At 41.3% G+C, this 22,822-nt stretch overlaps 1 protein-coding gene across 5 annotated transcripts in view; it reads left to right on the forward strand.

Moving 5' to 3' along the window:
- LOC145352735 (regulator of microtubule dynamics protein 3-like) overlaps window positions 1–22,822 on the forward strand; it is a 315,582-nt gene that overhangs the window by 168,989 nt on the left and 123,771 nt on the right. For all 5 annotated transcript variants that reach the window (XR_013888574.1, XR_013888575.1, XM_080202997.1 and 2 more), the window contains exon 7: window positions 21,210–21,285. Coding sequence is in view for 3 of the 5 variants with exons in the window: in XM_080202997.1 (XP_080059123.1) it covers window positions 21,210–21,285 (76 nt within the window). In the remaining 2 variants the exon portion in view is untranslated. The remainder of the gene's footprint in view (window positions 1–21,209; window positions 21,286–22,822) is intronic.

Raw genomic sequence — 22,822 nt, forward strand, 5'->3', positions numbered from 1 at the left:
AAAGGGAGTCAGCCAAAGTACAAGCCTCCGGGCTGGGTATTGTATACGGTACTGTGGGATCTCAGCTGTGCAACTGTACAGACACACTGGCTCCTGCCTCCTCCCCGTACACCCAATCCAATCCTATGTATCATGTTCTTACAAAATAAAACAGAGCTAAAGCCCCCTCACCTCTCCCTCTTTCACCAAGCAAGCACCTATGCTTCCTCACCCCACTCAACCTTTGCACAACACACCACCCTACCCCCAATCCCCCAACTTTTGCATGACACACCACATAAAGAAATCAGAGTCCCAGGAAAGGGGAATGAAGCTTTCCAAACGTGAACAGCCACTGAACAGAACATTTTAAACTGAGAAGCTTCCAAATGACATGATGCTGAACTGTGTCTAAAAGCTGAACATTGCCTGAGTTTTAGGGATTTGGCTCCCCTGTTTAAATGACAAACAACATGAGGTTGAGCCCCAGTTGTGTAATTTTGTAGGTCAGGGACAGCTTAGTAAAGTTCTTAATCTATTTCACTTTACATGTCTCCTGAGAAGTGATTATTTTTTTTGGAAGTGACTGGATTTCAGGGCTGGGGAAAAGAGTAATTTTCTTTCTGCATTTAATGTATTCATTTATTTTAATTGGAATACTTCAAATCCAGTAACTTGTCATTATAGTGAGCATTTCTTGCTGTCCAACTTGAATATTTTGCATTTTTTTACAACTTGAGTTGCTCATTCACCCACCCTTGTTATTTATGTATATCAATGAGAGTACAGGCATATGTTTATATGTTTGTATATTTAAACCTCCACTAATGTTTGATGATTTGTAAATTAATACATGCAATTTTGTGGCACACATTTACTGGTCATGTGTCAAATATCTGGTCAACTTTCAACCATAGGAAAGCTTCACGTTTGAATTTGAAATTTGCATACTTGGGTAATAAATTTAATATTAATGTAAAGAGGTATTAATTTTGGTTTGTTCTAAGGGCTGGAACAAAACCAAAAACCGGGGATAGGCTACTTGTAACCATAAAGAAATTGCAGCCTTTGCAATATAAACAACTCAAGGGTATTGCACCTTGCTAATTCAGGATATTTCATGGAGTTGTCTTTTGGCTGGCTGCTTTATTTTGGGGCATTGAATCATAGAATCCCTATAGTGCAGAAGGAGGCCATTTGGCCCATTGAGTCCATATCAATAACAACCCCACCCAGGCCCTATCCCTATAACTTCACATATTTACCTCATTAATCCCTCAAACCTATGCATCCCAGGATAGTAAGGGGCAATTTAGCATGGCCAATCAACCTACCCGCACATCTCTGGATTGTGGGAGGAAACCAGAGCACCCAGAAGAAGCCCACGCAGACACGGGGAGAATGTGCAAACTCCGCGCAGACAGTGCCCTAAGCCGGGAATCAAACCCAAGTCCCTGGAGCTGTGAGGCAGCAGTGCTAACCACTGTGCCACCCTTACTATGCCACCATGCCGCCCTGAATGTAGAAAGAAAATTACTCTTCTCCCAAGTAAAAACAAACATTTCTCAGAATGCAGGTAAATTGACCTTTACTCAGCTGCCTCTGACCTACAAACCTACACAACTGGGGCTGCTTATGTTTTTTTTGGTTTCTTTGGAACTGAAACATCAAGATAGATTCTATTGAAGCTATTGGGAGAAGGTGTTAGAGACCTTCAAAATTTATGAACGAAATCTTGGGAAGTTGCCAGAATGGCATGGGGAGGTTTTCCTGTTGAAGGAGACACCAGCCCATGGTTGTTCTTGAAATTTTCTCAAGGGCTACTTTTTAATTTGCTAATCTAGGGCTACTTTTTGGTTTTCAAGAACTCCTAGTTTATTTCTCATTAACTCCTTTATTAGGCGATGCAGCCACGTAATAACATTCCCTTTTGAATTTGTTTTTTAGGGTTTCCTCCTTTAGATAGACATATAGTTATATTTCTTAACTTGGAATCTGTAAGTAAAATGTTTTAATTTCTTAAGAATAAATTTCCCATACCCCATTTCTAGACTGACATTTCTAACTGCTTGGCAGTTAGCACCCTATAGTATTTTTTGGTTTCGTTCTGTCAATTTCATGCATCTTTCTTCTCGACGTTGCAGTTTAAAGTGAGCGTCAGCAAACCCGTCAGGGTGTCAACTTTCAAAAGTCCAACTGTGCAACAAAGAGAATACATACAAATTAATTCTGCGGCGTCAAGATATATAATAATCAGATAATCGCCAGAAATCTTCGATCTTGCCCACAGTGGAATTCTCCAGTGCCGCTGCAGTGAATGGAGTTTGGCTAAGTGCCAAGTTCTCTGTTCTCGCTGGCAGTGGGGTTGGGGCAAATGTGATTGGAGAACCCCACCCAATGAATGAGTTAATTTGCATATACTACACATTTCTGTAACTCCCCCCACAAGCTAATAGAGCATACTGCATGATCATCTTTGCTTTAATGATACATCAATTAGAATCCCTTGGCATAGGAGCACCCTCATTACACTGAAGACACACACCACTGTACAGAGATGGTTAACTCACTAACTGTAACATTCCCCTTCCCCACCCTTGCCATTGACTAGACATTGATGTTCTTTAGTTTCCAATTCTACTCGCTTTATTGAAAACTGCTATTTTATAAAGCACTTGTATATTTCATAAATAGGCACAGACTATTTATTGGATTGACAGTGCAGGAAGAAACTTACACAATTCTGACCTTCATTGTGTGTGGATTTGCATTCAACGGACATTTTTACAATGGACATTGAAACTCTACACCAAAGCAGAAACAGATAGAAGTACAGGTGAGACCACACTATACTGTGAGGAGCTTTTGTCCCCTTATTTAAGGGAAGTTATTATTTCATTGGAGTCTGTTCAAAGAAGGTTCACTTGGATGATCCCCAGTTTGGAGGAATTGACTTAAGAGGGAAAGTTTAAACAGGCTGTGACTCCATTCTTTGGAATTTAGAAGAATGAGAGGTGATCCCATTAAATCCGTTAGGATTCTTAAGGGGCTTGACAGAGTAAATACTGAGAGGATGTTCCTGCTCATGAGAGAATCTAGGGCCAGAGAACATAGTCTCAGAATAAAGAGTAAATTTAAAACAGATGAGAAGGAATTTCTTCTGTCAAAGGGTTGTGAGTCTTTGGAACTCTTGGCCACCGAGAGTTGTGGGGCAGAATCCTTATGTATATTTAAGGCTGAGACAGATAGATTTTTGATCAGGAAGAGAATCAAGGGTTATGGGGAAAGGGCAGGAAAGTTGTCGTGAGGAATGTTGGATCAGCCTTGATCCTATTGAATGGCAGAGCCAGCTCAAGGGGCCAAACAGCCTACTCCTGTTCTTATTTCTTATGGTTTACTGGCTGCTTTGAATATCTCTGATAAATTTTCCCAGCTCCCAGCCTGACAGACAAGATGAAGCTATAGTCTGGTTGTCACTCTTGGGTTCAACAAACAACAACTTTGAATTCAGCAATTAATTTTTTCTTCAAATCAAAGGCACAGCTATGGGTAAGTAATCTGCCCCAATCTATGCAAAAATATACATTAAGACAGTAGATTAAAGTCCAACAGGTTTATTTGGAGTGCTGCTCCTTCATCAGATGAAGGGGCCGCGTTTTGAAAGCTCGTGAGTCCAAATAAACCTGTTGGACTTTAACCTGGTGTTGTGTGACTTCTTACTGTACCCACATCAGACCAACGCTGGCATCTCCACATCAAAAAGTGTACGTGGCAGGGTGTATCTAGGTGTCCCAGCCTCCCTATGTGTTACTACAGATTTTTGCAAGCCATATGGCGAATTTGAATTTGCACAGAAGCATAATCAGAAGAATTCATAGGGATTCTCAAGAGTCATCACCCCTCCATTAATCTTAAAGCCGCAACACACAAGGAAAGCATTAATTTCCTGGACACCAAAGTATTTATGTTGGCACAAGAAAACAACAGACATCAGCTAGCAGCATTTTTTTTTCAAAATAACTGTCACACACAAAACCATCATCTTAAACATGCCTTCCATCGACTGTTGGACCCTGCTAAAAGGGAAGGGAGAAAGTGAAAGTGCAGTAGTTGCATTTGCGTAGGAAGGTGCCATGAGAAGTTTATAAATTCTATTTTTCAAAAAAATATGTTTTGTAGAAAGAATCTGTCTCACATGCAGTCTTACTGCATGACTGACTGACATTCCATTTTCATTGCCTTTAGATAAGTTTTGTTTCAGAAGGCTGCCTGTCTGTGCTTCCTAATTCTCCCTTTCCTTTGCAAAGCAGTTTTGAAAATGTAGCATTTGATTTGCTAGAAATGTAGCATTTCTAGCAAATCCCTTGATTGTTATATTGGTACTCAACAAAATAAAGACAATTTCAATGTTCTGTATGAAATGAAACCCTTTCAGCATAAAAACAGGATCTACTGCAATCATCAAAGTAGATAGAATTCCAGGGAGATAGTTACTCCTAAAAGTGATACGTGGGTGACTGCTAGAAGGGGTAAGAAGCAGTCAGAGCAGCGATCCCCCGAGGCTGTTCCTCTCCAAAATAAGTACTCTGTTTTGGATGCCGTTGGGGAGGAAGACTCAACCGGGGTAAGCCTTGGGGTACAGGTCTCGGGAGTAGAGCCTGTCCTTGATGCTCAGGTGGGAAGGGGGAAGAAAAGAACAGGTTTAGTGATTGGGGATTCCATAGTTAAGGGGACAGATAGGAGAGTCTGTGGGAACGAGCAAGACTCATAGTTGGTATGTTGCCTCCCAGGTGCCAGGGTCCATGATGTCTCTGATTGAGTGTTCGAAATCCTTAAGGGGGAGGGGAACCAGCCCCAAGTCGTGGTTCACATAGGTAGGAAAAGGGACGGGGGTGTAAGGCAGAAATTCAGGGAGTTAGGGTGGAAGCTTAGGGCTAAAACAAACAGTTGTTATCTCTGGTTTGTTATCTGTGCTGCGGAATAGCATGGAGAAGAATAGAGAGAGTGAGAGAACATTTGAGCTCGTGGCTAAAGGGATGGTGCAGGAGGGAGGGTTTCAGATACTTGGACAATTGGGGCTCATTCTGGGGAAGGTGGGACCTCTGCAAAAGGGATGGTCTGCACCTGAACCAGAGGGGTTCTGATATCTTGGGGGGGAAAATTTGCCAATGCTATTCAGGGGGGTTTAAACTGATTCAGAGGGGGGGGATGGGAACCTGAATTGTAGCTCCAGTGTACAGGAGGATGAGAATAGGGAGGCCATGGATAAAGTTTCTACGTCACAGCAGAGTATTGGCAGGGTGGGTTGAAGTGTGTATACTTTAATGCGCGGAGCATACACAATAAGGTGGATGAACTTGCAGCCTGCATTGGTGCCTGGGACTTCGATGTTGTGGCCATTTCAGAGACATGGATAGAGCAGGGACAGGAATGGTTGTTGCAGGTTCCGGGGTTCAGATGTTTCAGTCAGAGCAGAGAAGGTGGTAGAAGAGGGGGAGGCGTGGCATTGTTAGTCAAGGACTGTATTACGGTGGCAGAAAGGACGTTTGATGTGGACCTGTCTATTGAGGTAGTATGGGCTGAGATTAGAAACAAGAAAGGAGAAGTCACCCTGCTGCGAGTTTTTTATAGGCCTCCAAAAAGTTCCAGAGATGTAGAGGAAAGCATTGCGAAGATGATCCTGGATAGATGCGAAAGTAACAGGGTAGTTGTTATGGGGGACTTCAACTTTACAAATATCGATTGGAAAAGCTATAGCTCAAGCACGTTAGAGGGGTCAGTTTTTGCCCAATGTGTGCAGGAAGGTTTGCTGACACAGTATGTAGATAGGCCAACAAGAGGTGAAGCTACATTGGATTCGGCATTGGGTAATGAACCAGACCAGGTGTTAGACTTGGAGGTAGGTGAGCACTTTGGTGATAGTGACCACAATTCGGTTACGTTTACCTTAGTGATGGAAAGGGATAGGTATATACCGAAGGGCAGAAGTTATAGCTGGGGGAAAGGTAATTATGAGGCTATTAGGCGAGATTTAGGATACATAGGTTGGAGTAGGAAACTGCAGGGGCTGGAAACAACTGAAATGTGGAGCTTATTCAAGGACCAGTTATTGCCAGTCCTTGATAAATATGTACTTGTCAGACAGGGAGGAAGTGGTCGAGCGAGGGGACCGTGGTGCACTAAAGAAGTTGAATCTCTAGTGAAGAGGAAGAAGGAGGCTTATGTAAAAATGAGACATGAAGGCTCAGTTAGGGCACTGGAGAGTTACAAATTAACCAGGAAGGAGCTAAAGAGCATGTTAAGAAGAGCTAGAAGAGGACATGAGAAGACTTTGGTGGATAGGATCAAGGAGAACCCTAAAGCTTTCTATAGGTCAAGAATAAAAGATTGGTTAGGGTAAGATTAGGGCCAGTCACAGACAGTCGTGGGAAGTTGTGAGTGGAGCCTGAAGAGATAGGAGAGGTACTAAATGAATATTTTTCGTCAGTATTCACGCAGGAAAAAGTCAATGTAGTCGAGGAGAATACTGAGATACAGGCTTTTAGACTAGACGGGATTGAGGTACTTAAGGAGGAGGTGTTAGCAATTCTTGAGAGTATGAAAATAGATAAGTCCCCTGGGCCGGATGGGATTTACCCTAGTATTCTCTGGGAGGCTAGGGAGGAGATTGCAGAGCCTTTGGCTTTGATCTTCATGTCATCATTGTCTACAGGTATAGTGCCGGAAGACTGGAGGATAGCAAATGTTGTCCCCTTGTTCAAGAAGGAAAGTAGAGACCATCCTGGGAATTATAGACCAGTGAGCCTTTCTTCTGTTGTCGGCAAAGTTTTGGAAAGAATTATAAGGGATAGGATTTATGATCATCTAGAGAGAAATAAATTGATTAGGGATAGTCAACATGGTTTTGTGAAGGGTAGGTCGTGCCTCACAAACCTTATCGAGTTTTTTGAAAAGGTGACCAAAGAGGTGGATAAGGGTAAGGCAGTTGACGTGGTGTATATGGATTTTAGCAAAGCGTTTGATAAGTTTCCCCGTGGTAGGCTACTGCAGAAAATGCAGATGCATGGGATTGAGGGTGATTTAGCAGTTTGGATCAGGCATTGGCTAGCTGATAAAAGACAGAGAGGGTGGTGGTTGATGGGAAATATTCAACCTGGAGTTCAGTTACAAGTGGAGTACCTCAGGGATCTGTTTTGGGGCCACTGCTGTTTGTCATTTTTATAAATGACCTAGATGAGGGTGTAGAAGGATGGGTTAGTAAATTTGCTGACAACACCAAAGTTGGAGGAGTTGTAGACAGTGAAGATGGATGTTACAGTTTGCAGAGGGACATAAGATAAGCTGCAGAGCTGGGCTGAGAGGTGGCAAATGGAGTTTAATGCGGAAGAGTGTGAGGTGATTCACTTTGGTAAGAGTAACAGGAGTACAGAATATAGGGCTAATGGAAGGACCCTTGGTAGTGTCGACGAGCAGAGAGATCTCGGTGTACATGTGCACAGATCCCTGAAAGTTGGCACCCAGGTTGATAAGGTTGTTAAGAAGGCGTACGGTGTGTTAGCTTTTATTGGTAGAGGGATTGAATTTTGGAGCCATGTGGTCATGTTGCAACTGTACAAAACTCTGGTGCAGTCGCACTTGGAGTATTACGTACAGTTCTGGTTGCCGCATTATAAGAAGGATGTTGTGGCGTTGGAAAGGGTGAAGAGGATGTTTATCAGGATGTTGCCTGATATGGTGGGAAGGTCTTATGAGGAAAGGCTGAGGGACTTGAGGTTGTTTTCGTTAGAAAGAAGAAGGTTGAGAGGTGACCTAATTGAGGCATACAAGATGATCAGAGGGTTAGATAGGGTGGATAGTGAGAGCCTTTATCTCAGATGGTGATGGCTAACACGAGGGGACATAGCTTTAAATTAAGGGGTGGTAGTTATAGGACGATGTCAGAGGTAGGTTCTTTACTCAGAGGGTAGTAAGGGCGTGGAATGCCCTGCCTGCAGCAGTTGTGGACTCACCAACTTTAAGGGCGTTCAAATGGTCATTGGATAGGCATATGGATAACATTGGAATAGTTTAGGTTAGAGGTCATTAGATTGGTTCCACTGGTCGGCTCAACATCGAGGGCCGAAGGGCCTGTACTGCGCTGTAATGTTCTATGTTAAATAAAGTGGACTAGACATTGATGTTCTTTAGTTTCCAATTCTACTTGTTTTATTGAAAACTGTTATTTTATAAAGCACTTGTGCATTTCATAAATAGGCACAGACTGTTTATTGGATTCACAGTGCAGGAAGAAACACACTATTCTGATCTTCATTGTGTGTGGATTTGCATTCAAAGTTCATCAGCAACCTCCTTACAGCCACAGATCAGCTCAGATTGAGATTTCTAGCTGTTGTTTGTGAGTGTTGGAGAGACGGGGGGGGGGGGCGCAGTTTTCCTGTCTCACCTGTCACGGGAATCAAACCGGGCAGAGGGATGGACCGTGCGAAGGTCTGTTGACTTTGGGTGGGATTTTCCGGTTTTAGGGTGAGCATGGCCAGAAAATCCTGCCCAGAATCTGTGACTAGAGGAGCAGCTCCTCGTGGATTCAGTCATTTTCATGCAAAGGGTAACTTTTCACTCATTGGTCAGTCCCATCACTGAATTTTCCTGGGTATTTTGGGGGCTTTTGTGGTTAAATTCGGCCACTGCCTCTGTTTATTTTGAACCAAACTGCTAATTCTAAATTCCCCACGCCAGGGGAAGCATCCTATCAGCATCTATCCATTCAAGGTTGTTCAGAATCTTATGTTTCAATAAGATCACCTCTCATTCTTCTAAACTCCAATGAATATTGGTTCAACCTTTTCTCATTTGACAACCCCTTCCTTACAGGAATCAGCCTAGTGACTTCTCTAAACTGCCTTCTATGCAAGTATATCCCTCCTTAACTGTAAGTAGATCATATCTATTCTTATTGGGTGCTTTCAATGTATGAGCGGTGATTACAATCATTCGTGTTATATTCCTGATAGCCAGTTGGTGAAGGAAGAAACCAGAACCAATCTTTAATTGGAATATGTTTATTCACAGAGTGAAATGTTACTGTTGCCCTGTTTCAATAAATGTCTATTTAAAAGTGCTCAAATAACATCCAATTGGTGCTCTCCATTTGTATGTGCTTGATACAATAATAATTGATACAATAACAGTTTTTAACTTCATGATGTTTAAAAATCAAAAGTAGACCAGATCAGTTTCAACTGTAGGCAATGTTGTGGTCTCTTAAATCTGCCCAATGCAATAAATACAATGTGCAATGCATTAAAAACTGTGATTTTAAAAAATGAAAATGCCACAAGATTAAATTTTCAGGAAAAAAAACAATGGTGACTGTGATTTTACTGGCTTGCCCCGCCCACTCAATTTCTGGGCTGCCATGATCTTACTGGCCGGCCTCTCACCCATTGTATTTAAATACTTATTTGCATTTGTTTAGTGAGTCTGGCGTTCAACCATTTGGGCTCACTTGCCTTTACGGTCTCGCCGGGAGAGGTTCTCTCCAGGCAAGAACGGGAACAGTCCTGTGCCCTCACTGGTAGGACCAAAGGCCATTGCAGCCCCAGGGAGGTCAAGGACAAGGGGGTGTTCCTTGGGCAGTGCCAGCCTGGCATCTTGGCACTGCCAGCCTGACACCATGGCATTGCCTGCTGGGTATTGCAGGGTGGGGAAGCTGAGTTGAAGCTGGCTGTAGCAGCAGACGCCTGGCAGTTATCTCTTTATCAGGCCTCTGCTATTGCATATGTGCAACCAGAGAGGTCTACCTATGCGCAGCAGCTTCTGATCAGGCTGATTGACAAGTTAAGCCCTGCCGACTATTTCCAGTAGCTAGAAACAGTCTAGCCCTTTTTTTTTTTCAAGCACTATGTGATTGGGAGTAAACACTCACCTAAAAATGGATCTGCAACTCTTCCATTTTTACGTTAGCTGAACACTTAGAATTTTCTCGTAAAATTCCACCCGATGAGTTTTAGCAGAAAATCTTTCCTTATGCTTTTGCTGATTGTGGAAAGTGCCACATTGAGTAACTCATATAGATTTAAAGTACCAGCAAATGGTGTTGTTCACACACGTTTGGGGTCTCAATCACGGCTATGCTATTTAACTCTACCCTGGCATTTCTGTTCAAGGTCACTACTTTTAATAAACAAATTTAGATCATTGTAATTACAAATACAATGTTGAGTGCAATCAGAGGGTTGTGTTAATGGTGTGAAAACGTCAAGCCCTAGTAACTGCTTTTCTCTTTTAAAAAGCATTGTAATAAAATGTTAAGATATAAAATGTGCAGATGCACAGCAGACCTTCTACTGTGAATATTAGTGAATCGTCTGTACTGAGTTGTCCAATTGTCTGTCCGTCTTCTGCCCCTGATATCCTAATGGAGTTGTTAACACAGATCTCACTTGAGCTAAAGTGATGCCGTTTGCCCACAAAGCAATTATGTTGCTTCATAATTGTGAATGTGATAAAGCACCTCTAGTCTGACAGCATAAGTTGAAAAAGAAAGATCTGCACTGCTTTTCAAGACCACAGGGTATCTCAAAGATACAGCCAATTACGTATTTTTCAAGTAACTGCTGTTACAGAGGAATTTGAGCAGAGAGGGCTCCCAGGCACATCAATATGGTAATGACCAAATATTGTAATTTATTTTTGTGGTGTTGATTTTAGGACTACGTATTGACTCCAACTCTAGGGATAGCTTCCTGCTTTTCCTCAAAATAATGCCATGGGATCTATTCCATCATTCTGGGAGAGTAGCTGGGCCTCAGTTTAATGTCTTACCTGAAAGATGGCACCAACATCAGTTTAGTATTCTCTCAATCCTGCAGTGGATGCAGTAATAAAGGAATGCTGCACTGGAGTATTAACCTTGATTTTTGTGGTGAAGTCCTGGAGTGGAATTTGAACTAAGGATGTTGTAGCACAAAAGCAAGAGTACTATTAACTGAAAATAATGCAAGATGTTAACTAGAATAAATAAAGATTGAAATCACGATTTTCCAAATTTGAATTAGTAGAATATTGAGAATTAAAAATGTAAAAGTATGAACAAAATCAACAATAAATATAGATATGAATTATGCAACTAAAATGTTTTAAAAAAAAGTTAGAATAATTGGAAAAGGGTATGGTTTAATATTTACATTCATATATTCAGCTGAAGATATAATAACACACATAAACAAAAAAAAAAATTTCTTGCATGAAAATATGGTGAAGAGACCAAGCAGGGAGATGGGACAGCTATAAATGAGTGGAAGAGGCTGTTAGGACTCGAGGCATGATTTAAATGAAATAAAAATTAATCAAATGGCAAATACAGGAAGGAGGTGTGAAACAAAATGGATGGGGTTTTCCCCCAAAATTTCTAAGTGTCGAATCAGCTAGAAAACTGGAGTTTTTCACACAGTCATTTTGGCATGCACTTATTGTAACTTTCAACACTCAATGCAATGAGAGAGCCTCCATGGAGCCATGCTCAGGGCCTGGGCACACAGAACTCTCCTGGAGCCAAGGAAACAGCCAGCCACCAGCCAGGTGCTGAACTACTGGAAACAGTTCTCTGAAGGCTGCTGGAGATGCAGTAACGGAGCCAGGGATTGCAGGAGATGCTGTCAGCAACGTTCCACCAACTGCAAGGCTGTTTTGAGGAGTTCCATATTCTTCAGACACAGGAGATGTTGCTGGCATTGTGTAACACTCAGGCCAACACTGCATCGCAGTGGAAAGCCTGGGATACGAAATGGTTGCCATTGATGGCAGGGTCCAAAGCATGGCTGAGGATCTCAGAAGCATGCTCAAGACACAGCAGGCCATGGCTGTGGGCCTTCTGATTCCCCCCTTCCTGACACTGGTGCCTGTCCTGGACAGTGGCACCATTACATCTTGACACCCAAAAGTTGGCTGGGGCCCTCCAGGTCCCATCCCCAAGGGGACCCTCATCCAGGGCATCACAGGCCACAGAACATGGAACAGAGCTGGTGGCCTCTGCCTCTGATATGCATCCTGTGGGGGTGGGGGCATCTAGACATAGTGGTAGGACATCTAAGGTTAAGATGTTGTAAAGTCACCAAGAAGGCATGTGTGAAGGCATGCACTAGTTAGGGTTCTGTTAATTATCACTTAGAAAATCACAATAAATGTCATAGCATCCCACAGCTCTGACTAATCTGTCTGTGATCTGCTTCCTACACCATGACCGAACAATAGAGGTGCAGAGCATTATTCTATGCGAGAGACCTTTACCCACTGGGTCTGCGATCCTCAGTTCCCTGCACCTGTGCCAGACCCTGGATTGTCATGGGACTCCAAGCACTCATCCAGAGCAGTCTCGGCGGTGAGAGCTCTGTAGGTCCACAGTAATAGACAGACTGGCATGCCATTCTCAGCACCACCGCCCCCCCCCCCCCCCCCCCCCAACCCAGGACATGGGACTGGACAGTGCTGTCCCAACCCTCACTAAGATGTGGGCCTGGGGGAGCATACAGGTAGCCATGAGGAGGTCCCTATTGCTAATTCCTAAAACACAGAAATGAGTGCACCCACCTAGATGTCTAGTGCACTGGCTTCCACGTGTAGCTTGCAGTTCAAATAGACAGTGGAGAGGCACCCTTGTGAATGTCACAAGATGGATGGCTATTTTAGGGAACGCAGCAGGATCCATGCAGTGTGAGGAGCTGTTTTATCACCAGCTGAACTCTCTTGATTGCTTGTTACTGTTACTGGAGTCTGGGATGGAATATTAGCAGTCAGCCACAGAGTCTCTCCAGCAGACAGATGGCAAGGTAATTGCAGCGACATCAGTGGGGTAGGAGTCGAACTCATAAGCAATCCCTTGGGGGTCATTCAGTGACCAGGGGGAATGCGCACAACACAAGCGCCAAGACAGCGGCAACCCCCAACATGAAAACCCTGCCAGAATGAGCACCCCCCCCCCAACCCCTGCACCCATGTGTAAGAGGAATTTCGGGGTGCCCCTCTGGGAGGTCTTGTACTCAACTGAACTCAACCAATGTAGAGACCACGAAAGACAGCATGTAGTTAAGAAGTAAAAAGAAGCTTATTGCTAATGATTGTATCAGGAGAAAAGATAGTAAGCATTTCACCCTCTCTCTCTGATGTAACAATACAAATGTGAAATTGATGTACTCTTCTGAACATTTTGATTCCCCATCCAGCTTATCACCCAAACTGGAGGGTCCGATTACAATATTACACATTATTACTACCTTAGCTGAAAACGCTCTACCTGTCAGTAGAATTAGGAGCTCATTAGTGCATTGCACCTGAAAGTTCTTCCCTCATTATTAGGAAACCAAACTCATAAAACTGGTAGATTCAAGGATACTGCTATCATGTGCAAATTTTAATTGATGAGGGGAGTCAATTCTCTTGCCTACGTCCAGTCCCACTATCATCATGAGAAACCATACCAACCTCATTACCCATGAGCTGATGCATTCCTGAATATTCCAACGCCTTGATTAACTTGCAACTGCCTGACTCAAGCTGATAAGGAGAACTGCCCTCTCTCTACTCCATTATCTCAAAATAATTTGTCCTGTCTACTACTGTCTAATTCCCATCATGCTGAGCAGTTAGATCGCCCATTGGCCAAGGTTTACCAAACACATTAAGAATACAGTTTAATTTCATAATACTTTGTTAAATTATGGTTATACAGACAATGCCTTTGCATATTGTATTAGACTCCTGGTGAATCCTTATTCTATATATAAGACATCTTGTAATCTTTACCTTAACCTAGTCTACTTATGACAGTAAATTTAAAAATGAGAGGCTTTTATTTTATAAGTTTTATAATAACTTCCTTCACCATGCAAGTCACCCACCCCACCTTGCACCATGGCAATGGCTGAAATCCTTCCCTCAGTACCCCTGGGGTTGGTGCTCAGTGGTACACAATTCCTAGTTCCTCATTGTACAGTGGATCGTGCCAGTAAAAAGGGGCTTGGGAGATAGCAAACCATTTTGTGCAGGCATAAATTGGATTTTTAGCAACTCAAACTATTTTCCCAGCTCACCATGCTGATCAATGGGTGTGACGAGGTGATAAGATTATGCCCAATATTTGTGAAGAGGTGCAGGTGCCAAAAGAGCGCAGAGAAGGCTGTCCACACCCCACATCAGAGCCTGTGGGAGTCACATCTGGTGGAAACGGCTTGTCGATCTGATATTTGTAAATATTTGAACTTTATATATAGGATATACTAAAATATCATAATTAAATTGGTGTATGTGCAGTACAGACAGAAAGACTACAAAATTTGGTGCACCTTGGACTATGAAGCCTCTGATGCTGCATAATTCAATGATGCAGTATGCAACAGAAACAAGCCACTTGGCACAACTGCTCGAATGTCCTTGTACCTCTTTAGCATACCCTTCTATTCTTTTCCCCTTTATGCTTTTAGCTCCCCTTTAAGCTCACCTGTGCTTCAATTATTTCATGAAGTAGCAAGTTTTACATTCTAGCCACTCTTTGGGGAATAAAGTTTCTCCCAGAATTCCTGTTAAATTTATTAATGACTATCTTATGGCTGTGGCCATTATGTCATGTCATTTGTGCTTTAACTGAAGGCAGTCCTTGTCTCATTGTCTGCTGAAGACAATCATTGGAACATTATTAAAGCTTTTTTGTCATTTTCTTTGAACATTTCTCCTTGCCAGATATAAAAATATTGAAAATGCGAAGTCAAGCATAATCTAATTGGTGTAGGAAGGCAGTATGCCACAAGAATGGATGTCTTGGTGACTGACAGCAAGAGTGTGGGAGCAAGTCATGTTACAAAATACTGCCAGAAATAGAATTCATCGCAGTTGGCATCCCTAATAACAAACTGCTCATTTAATAGCAGGAAATCCTACTGAGATGCCTCCTAGAGATGTGATGGAAAATATGTAATGCAAAAAAGGTATGCTGTAATGGGTTTACCAATATTAATATATCACTAACGGGTTTCTTACCTGCTCTGTTATTGTTGTGTTGTGCTTTCCCTCCTTTTCCCTGCTCTGCTTTTCTTATTCTTTTTGTGTCTCCTTCTACCATTCTCAGCTTCTTACTTGCTTCTTTTTGAAAGGATGGTGGACTAGTGCAGTAATGTAATGATCAACAATGGAAGGCTACATTGACTCTGCATTTCTGTCTCTCTCCCTGTGATCACCCTCCACTCTACTCTCCTTCCCTTCTGGTGCCCACCTGCCTCTCACTCACCCACTCTATTGCCTCCTACCCACTCTCACCTTAGTCTATCTGCTCCTCTGGTCATCTTCCCCTCACCTCCTCCTTTCTCCCCTGTCCGTCCCCCACTCTCCTCTACCCATTTCACCCTCTCTCTCTCCCCTCCCTTGCCCTGTCTCTCAAATCCCCCTCTCTCAGGGATGGAACAGTTATCCACCCACAAAGCGGCAGGCAGTTTGCTAAAATAATTCCGAGGCCAATTAAGGCAGTTGATCAGAGGTCAATTGGAAGTTTGCAATCAGCCTGCAAGCCCCGCACATTGCCATATTCACCAAAGACACGTTTCTCTAGTGTTGCACTGAAAGTTATAAAAACACTTTGACCTTTGCCATTTTTCTTCAGTAATAGCCAAGTTCTAATATAAATTATGTATGTGGTGAATAAGATATAGCCAAGTTGCACATGGTTCAGAACCAGATTTGCAATGAAAGGGCTCCTTTAACCCTTATGTGAGATCCAGAGAAACTGTGAAATGGATTTGAAGCTGTAAGGGAAAGAGGCTGCAAGCTGAGATTGATCCACTCTGTATTAGACAGTCACTGAACACTCTGAAGGAGAGGTAGCCCCACAGCAAGCATGCCTCTTTGCCAAAACCTCATACGTAAGGACTAAATTAAACAGTTATTGTCAAGCGCTATGCTGTAATGGACTTGACTGGGCAATTTTGTAAAGTAATCCCTCCATGACTTGCTAACAACTGCTTGCATTTATGTTCGCATTTTAACATGGGGAAACACACAAGGTGTTTCACAAAGTGGAATTGAATGAATATTGGAATTTATCTAATCCAGGAAGGTTTGCACTTGGCATGGAAATCAAAGAGATTTCAGTCCATCTGACTAGTTGAAGAATAGAATACACAGTTTACTATTCTATATCTCTCTTACTCCTAATCATTGTTCTTTGACTCTTAGTGAAAAGTACATTTGTATTTGAATTGAGCAAAGACAATATTTTTATATCTGGCAAGGAGAAATGTTCAAAGAAAATGACAAAGAAGCTTTAATAATGTTCCAACGATTTTTCTCTAGATTTGCACAGAGGAGTGTCCAGGAGATTGTTTTTCAACTCCTGGAGACTTCAGGCCAACCCTAAAGGGTTGGAAATCCTATTGATTGTTAGCCACCATAGTCCCTGCCATGCCAACAGCTTCATTCCTACAACCAGCTATCAGGAGACAGATGGCAAAATGAATGACAGGGCGCAAGATACAGAAAGTAGAGAGGTTAAAGCTAGCTACTCAGAATGGCCAAAGTGAGAAGTGGTGGTCCACAAGGATCAATGCTGGGACCACCATTGGTGAAAATTTACATTTACCCTTTGCTCTCCTGTTACATTCTCCATCGCTGCTTAATCCATTGGCACTTGCTGTTTAGGCTTGTTGATAAAGGACGCCCTGAGATAGGACTGCCAATTAATGCAGAATTACACTCCAACAAGAGTTGGTGTTTCCAAAGTAGCATGTGTTAAAAAAAAGTTATTAAAAAAAGTGATAAAAGATGTGTAGGTTAGGTGGATCAGCCATAGTAAATGCATAGGGTTAAGGGAGTAGGATAGAGGGGAGGGCCTGGGTGGGATGCTCTTTTGAAGAGACGGTGCAGACTCGATTGGCCGGATGAACTCTTTCTGCGCTGTTAAGATTTTATGGTTCTAAAAATTCACAATTCAGAAAAAATTAAATTCAACATGTGACGAGCTGTTTTTGCAACACAGTTCTGAACTGGAATGGAACTTACTAAAAGGTTAGTGTGATCAAGTCATTCATTCAGTGACATTACAAATAACCAGTAAAGAAACGAGAGTAAAAGACAACAAAAATATTAGAACAGTTAATAAGCGTTCACCAGTGGTCCTCAGAATCTTGTCTTAACAAAGACAAAAAATTGGACAATATGGGATGAACAGAAATCACTTGTGCAACATTACACACAGGGAGAGAGCATCTCCAATCAGTTACATCGGTTTTCAATAGAAAATAAAGTCAAGCCGTTCTGTAAGTAGACATTGAAATTTCAGATAAGGTATTGTAATATTCCAAAATCCTATATTACTCATGACTTAATTATTAAATAATGAGTTCTGTTATGTGGCAAGCAGTGCACATTTTCAATGTTGTGCGCCTCTCTCATGAAGAGAACATTAATGTGTCGGTATGGTTCAGTGAGCTGCTTGGTAAACTTGTTCTGAATTGTCTTGGGAGAGCAATTTCCCTGACAGTCCTTTTATGTTCTGATTGTAATTTAAAAAGTTTGCTGGTAATGTAGATTTTTTTTTGTATAGCTTCTATCATTCATTGTAGTTGTTCTGTGTTCACTTTTTCTGCATATGCTTTTTGCAACCATTATTTCATGGCTTGGTGAACATCCCAATTCCACCCACATTTGTTTTTGCAAGCATAATGGTGTTTTCTTCTACGTTTGTCATTTTGGTTTGTAGTAATCCTATGCAGAGCTCTGACACTTCTGTTTAAACATACCCCTTTAAAATTCAAATCATGTTTCTCATAATGTGGTGGTATCAAATGATTCACAACATAATTAGTGCATGTTTTAATACAGATGTTGTGTGTCACTATTCTTTCTTCATTTCTTGATCTAGTGTATGCATTTTATACATTCCCAAACAAATCACTGATGCTTCAGTCATTTCTGCACCAAATGTGAACTTTCCAATAATTTGAAATTCAAACATCAATTGAATTAAAAAATGAATTGCTTTGTACAAAAGGTAGACTGTCAGTGTATGCCATTTTACTATACAATGCATATATCTGGAGACTACGTATTAATAAAGACAGTAATTGGACTTTCAGTGGTTTCCATCATTTATCATCATCTTCTGTTCTTGGTATATACCTTATGACAAAGCTGCTTAGTCATTTAAGTATGTCTATAGTTTGCAATAAGTTCAGAAAATAGAACAGGGTAGGGCGAGGAGGAAGAATACAACCTTTCCAGTTAAATGTTTGAATAATTATGACCAGTCAATTGCAACTTAACTTTTCGCCCAGAATGATAGTCTTATTTACGACAAACAAACATACAAATTATAAGCAAGAGTAAACCATTTGGTCTTGGACGTACTTCACCATTTGATAAAAACTTGGCTGATCTGATTGTTGCCTCAACTCTACTTTGTTGTCCAATTCTATTTATCTTTTCACTCTCTTGTTAATCAAGAATCTATCTAACTAAGCCTTAAAAATATTGAATGACCCTACCTCCACTGCTTTCTGAGGAAGAGAATTCCATATGACCCTTGGAAAAAAGCAAAATTCACCTCATCTCCATTTTAAATGGAGATGGTAATGGAATCCTTTTGTCCTAATCTCTTCCACAAGCTGAAACATTCTCTTGGAATCCACCTTGTCAAGTCCTTTCAGGATCATATATGTTTCAGTAAGCTCATCTCTCTTTCTTCTAAACACCAAGGGATACAGGCTCAACTTGTCCAGCCTTTTCCTATAGATAACCCTTCATTCCAGGTATCAGTCCGGTGAACCATCTCTGAACTGTTTCAAATGCAATTATATCCTTCCTTAAGTAAGGGGACTACAACTGTGCACAGTGGTCCAGATGTGGTCTCACACTGCCCTGTACAGCTGTGATGAAACATCATTACTTTTATGTTTAATCCTTGATGCAAGAAACACCAACATTTAATTTGTCTTCTTAAGCACTTGCTGTACCGTATATTTGGTGATTCATGTACCAGAACATCTAGATTTATACTGCAGAGTTCTTCAATCTTACTCTATTGCTTTTCTATTCTTACTGCCAAAGTGGACAAATTCACATTTTCCCATGTTGAACTCCATCTGCCAATTTTTTGCCCACTCACTTAAAGAATCTACAAAGGATAAGTTTTTTCTCTTCATGCTGATATTTCTGCCTAACTTTGTGTCATCAGCAAATTTAGCTACTGTACAGAAGGTCATTGGCTGGAATTTTACAATAATTTGTCGGAGTGTCAGGCTCTGACTGGAAACCAGAATGTATCTTTCCAGATAGCTAGCCAAGTTTTCAGACTAGATTTTCTGTGCTCTGACACTATAAACCTGGGGGTGCGGTAGAACCGGGAAGGCTGGCTCTACCCAGATTCAGGGTGCCATCTTTAAAGGCCACCCTGAGCAACAGTAAAGTTAAAACTTTCCCTAGCCACCCACATCCGACCCCCCACAAAGTTATCAGGGGCTGTAGCTCCCATCCCCACAGTGTAATTATTGGGGGTTCAGTCACCCCACCTCATCCCAACCACCCAGCACAATCACTGAGGTCTCTTAGCTGTGAATGTTGCATCCTTCTCCCAGAATTTTTCTTTCTCAATCATCTTTGCTGATTGTTCTTAAATGTCTGCTACTACATCTCTACTATCCTATCCTTTAAACTAATTTCCCTGTTCACTTTAGCCAGCTCAGTCTTTATACCCTTGTAATTGTCTTTATTTAAGTTAAGAATATTAGTATTAGACCCACTCTTCTCACCGTATTTGACTCTTGTCTGAAGTACAGTTACCTTAAGAAACTCTGGCAGCATCATATGGAATACAGTTTTAAATGATAAAGGTTTTCAGAATTGCAGCTGCCTCCATCTTTGCCCCCACCAATTGTCACCCCATTAGCTGTGATCTGAGTTATGGGAAACTCTAATTATGCATTTTAAGAAGGTAATTTTATTGTCTTGTGACCCTTAAACTATAGTTTTAAATTTAGCATCTCATAATTATCATTTAAAAAATCAGCAAGTCATACAAATTTAACTTCCATGTGTTTCCACTGATGAACTGGAAATCCTTTCTTATTCTTGCGTAAGTACAATCTTTACATGATGTTCTCCTCCGCAATAAGTTGTTGTGAATGGTTCTGTTACTGGTGTTAAAATGAAGCTCCATATTTCAGTTTGGCAACAGCACCAAAAAGTCTTTACCAAATTCTTGTTGGTGTAGGCAGCTGAACTCCTGGTATAAGATATCTGCGTTATGTATGTTCTTAACACAGATGATTAGCTGCTCCCTCTCTAAGTTCCCTCTCCAGATCTGTAAAATGTATTCTTTCAGCCAACTTCGAGTGGTTTGAACTTCGAGAAACCAAATACGTTCCCAGCATTTTTTTCTAGTTTTATTTTTATTCCTTTTCAGAAGACATATTTTCATACTGCCAAGGGCATTGCCTTCCTTCTACTTTCAGGACATTTGGCTTTGTGGTTTGTCCAACTGGGAAAATTCTATAGAAAGTCAGCCGCTTCCCTTGAATGTCAGGATGTCTGACAGTTTCAGACTATGCTCGATAGTTTGATATTTTATTCATTCCAGAATGTCACATAGATGTGAATTTACACTGATTAAACAAAAGTTGAATGGCAGAACAAACCAGACTGTAGGTCAATACTTTCCCGAATACATTTTGTGCATATTAAAATCTAGGTGAAAGGGTAATTTCAATCATAGCAGTTCTTGATGTATTGTGTTGATTCTGTTCACTTTGCTGCAAAAATAGATACATTTTCATAAATAGTGCAGAGGCAAGCTGTCTAATTCTAGATGCCATGAGGAGGTTCTAGATTTAAAAATAAGAAAAGTTTAAGATCTACAATTTAGAAAGAAGATTATTCACTTCAATGATCAATTATAGAACAGTCTGCTGGAAAAGCCAGAACTCTCAGTGCCTAATATGAGGATTTTTTCTGGATCTTGGAAGGATGAGCTTTCATGGGCCAAATGGCTTTGTCTCATCTAAACCTTATATTTGGATTCTAGGTTAACTATGAAAAAAGTGTGGTGTCTATTTGAATATCTTGAGTTCCTCTTATGGTTGTTTATCAACCTCTCTAAATGTGCACATTCTACACATGAGCAAACTGAACCAAGCTAAAGGAAAGCAATGTTATGTATTTTTCAGTGGACTTGAAATGGTGATTTTATATTTCAGGTATGCTATCCTCTCTGGCCGACAGGCTGACAATGAGACCGTCCAGAATCGTATTAAGGCTGGATTCACTTTTAAGGTAAACCTAATTCACTGAGCTGTATAAGCCTCAATATGAGAATTATCCTTAAAGATGTTATAGCCGGGCACTTTAAAAGAAGAATCAAGGCAATCAGACAGAGTCAATATGGTATTGTGAAAGAAAATCATGTTAATCGAATTTATTGGAGTTCTTTGAAGGAGTCATGTACTTTCGATAAAGGGGAATCTATGTATGTGCTGTGCTTGTTTCGATTTCCCAAACACGTTTGATAAGATACCACATCAAACGTTATTGTGGCATGGATAGAGAATTGACTAAATTTGGTTGGTGATCTGCCATAAGAATCAATGTGGGGGGCCTCAACATTTTACAGTTTATATAAATGACTTGGATGAAGTGACTGATGATTTGGTTGTGAAATTTGCTAACGGCACAAAGATAGGTTGGAAAGTAAATTGTGAATGGGACTAAGGGAGGCTACACAGTGTCATAGGTTAAGTAAGTGGGCAAAGATCTGGCAAATGGAGTATAATGTGGGAAAATGTGAAGGGGTCCATTTTGATAGGAAAAATATTTTTTAAAAATTATTTATGGTGAGAGAATGCAGAGCATTGAGATTCAGAAGGATCTGTCGTTCTATTGCATGAATTACAAAAGGCAGGTGCAGCAAGAAATTAGGAAAGCTAATGTAATGTTTTGTTTATTGCAAAGCAAATTGAAAATAGGGACATTATGCTTCAATTATACAGAACACTGGTGAGACCACATCTGAACTACTGTGTACAGTCTCCTTATAAGAAAGATGTAAATGCATTAAAAGCAGTTCAAGGAAGTGGAAGTGTCAATCACGAGAGCAGATGACACAAAGATTGGACGGGTGGTTGACAGTGAGGTGGTGCATCTTGGGTTACAAGGAGGTATAGACGGAATGCTCAAATGGGCAAATAAGTGGTAGATGGAATTTAATCCTGAGAAGTGTGAGGTGATACACCTTGGAAGGAGTAATTTGACAAGAAAGTATTCAATAAATGGTAGGATACTAGGAAATTAACAAAAGGATCGTAGCATGTTTACCCATAGATTTCTGAAAGTGGAAGGCCATGTTAGTAGAGTGGTGAAAAGGCATATGGGGCAATTGCCTTTAACAATCGAGATGTAGATTATAAAAGCGAGGAAGTCATGTTGGAGTTGAATAGAACTTTGGTGAGGCCATAGCTGGAGTACTGTGTTCAGTTCTGGTCGCCACATTATTGGAAGGATGTGATTGCACTGGAGGGGTTGCAGAGGAGATTCACCAGGATGCTGGCTGGGATGGAACATTTAAGTTATGAAGAGGGGTTGGATAGACTTGGATTGTTTTCACTGGAGCAAAAAAGGCTGAGGGACAACCTGATCAAGGTGTACAAGATTATGAAAGACATGGACAGAATGGATAAGGAGCAACTATTCCCTTAGCTGAAAGATCAGTCATGAGGGGACATAGGTTCAAGGTGAGGGGTAAAAGGTTTAGGGTGGATGTGAGGGAAAACCTTTTACACAGAGGGTGGTGACAGTCTGGAATGCACTGCCTGGG

The sequence above is a fragment of the Carcharhinus amblyrhynchos genome, chromosome 14, assembly GCF_965287045.1.
Source record: "Carcharhinus amblyrhynchos chromosome 14, sCarAmb.v2.hapA, whole genome shotgun sequence".
Lineage (NCBI taxonomy): Eukaryota > Metazoa > Chordata > Chondrichthyes > Carcharhiniformes > Carcharhinidae > Carcharhinus > Carcharhinus amblyrhynchos.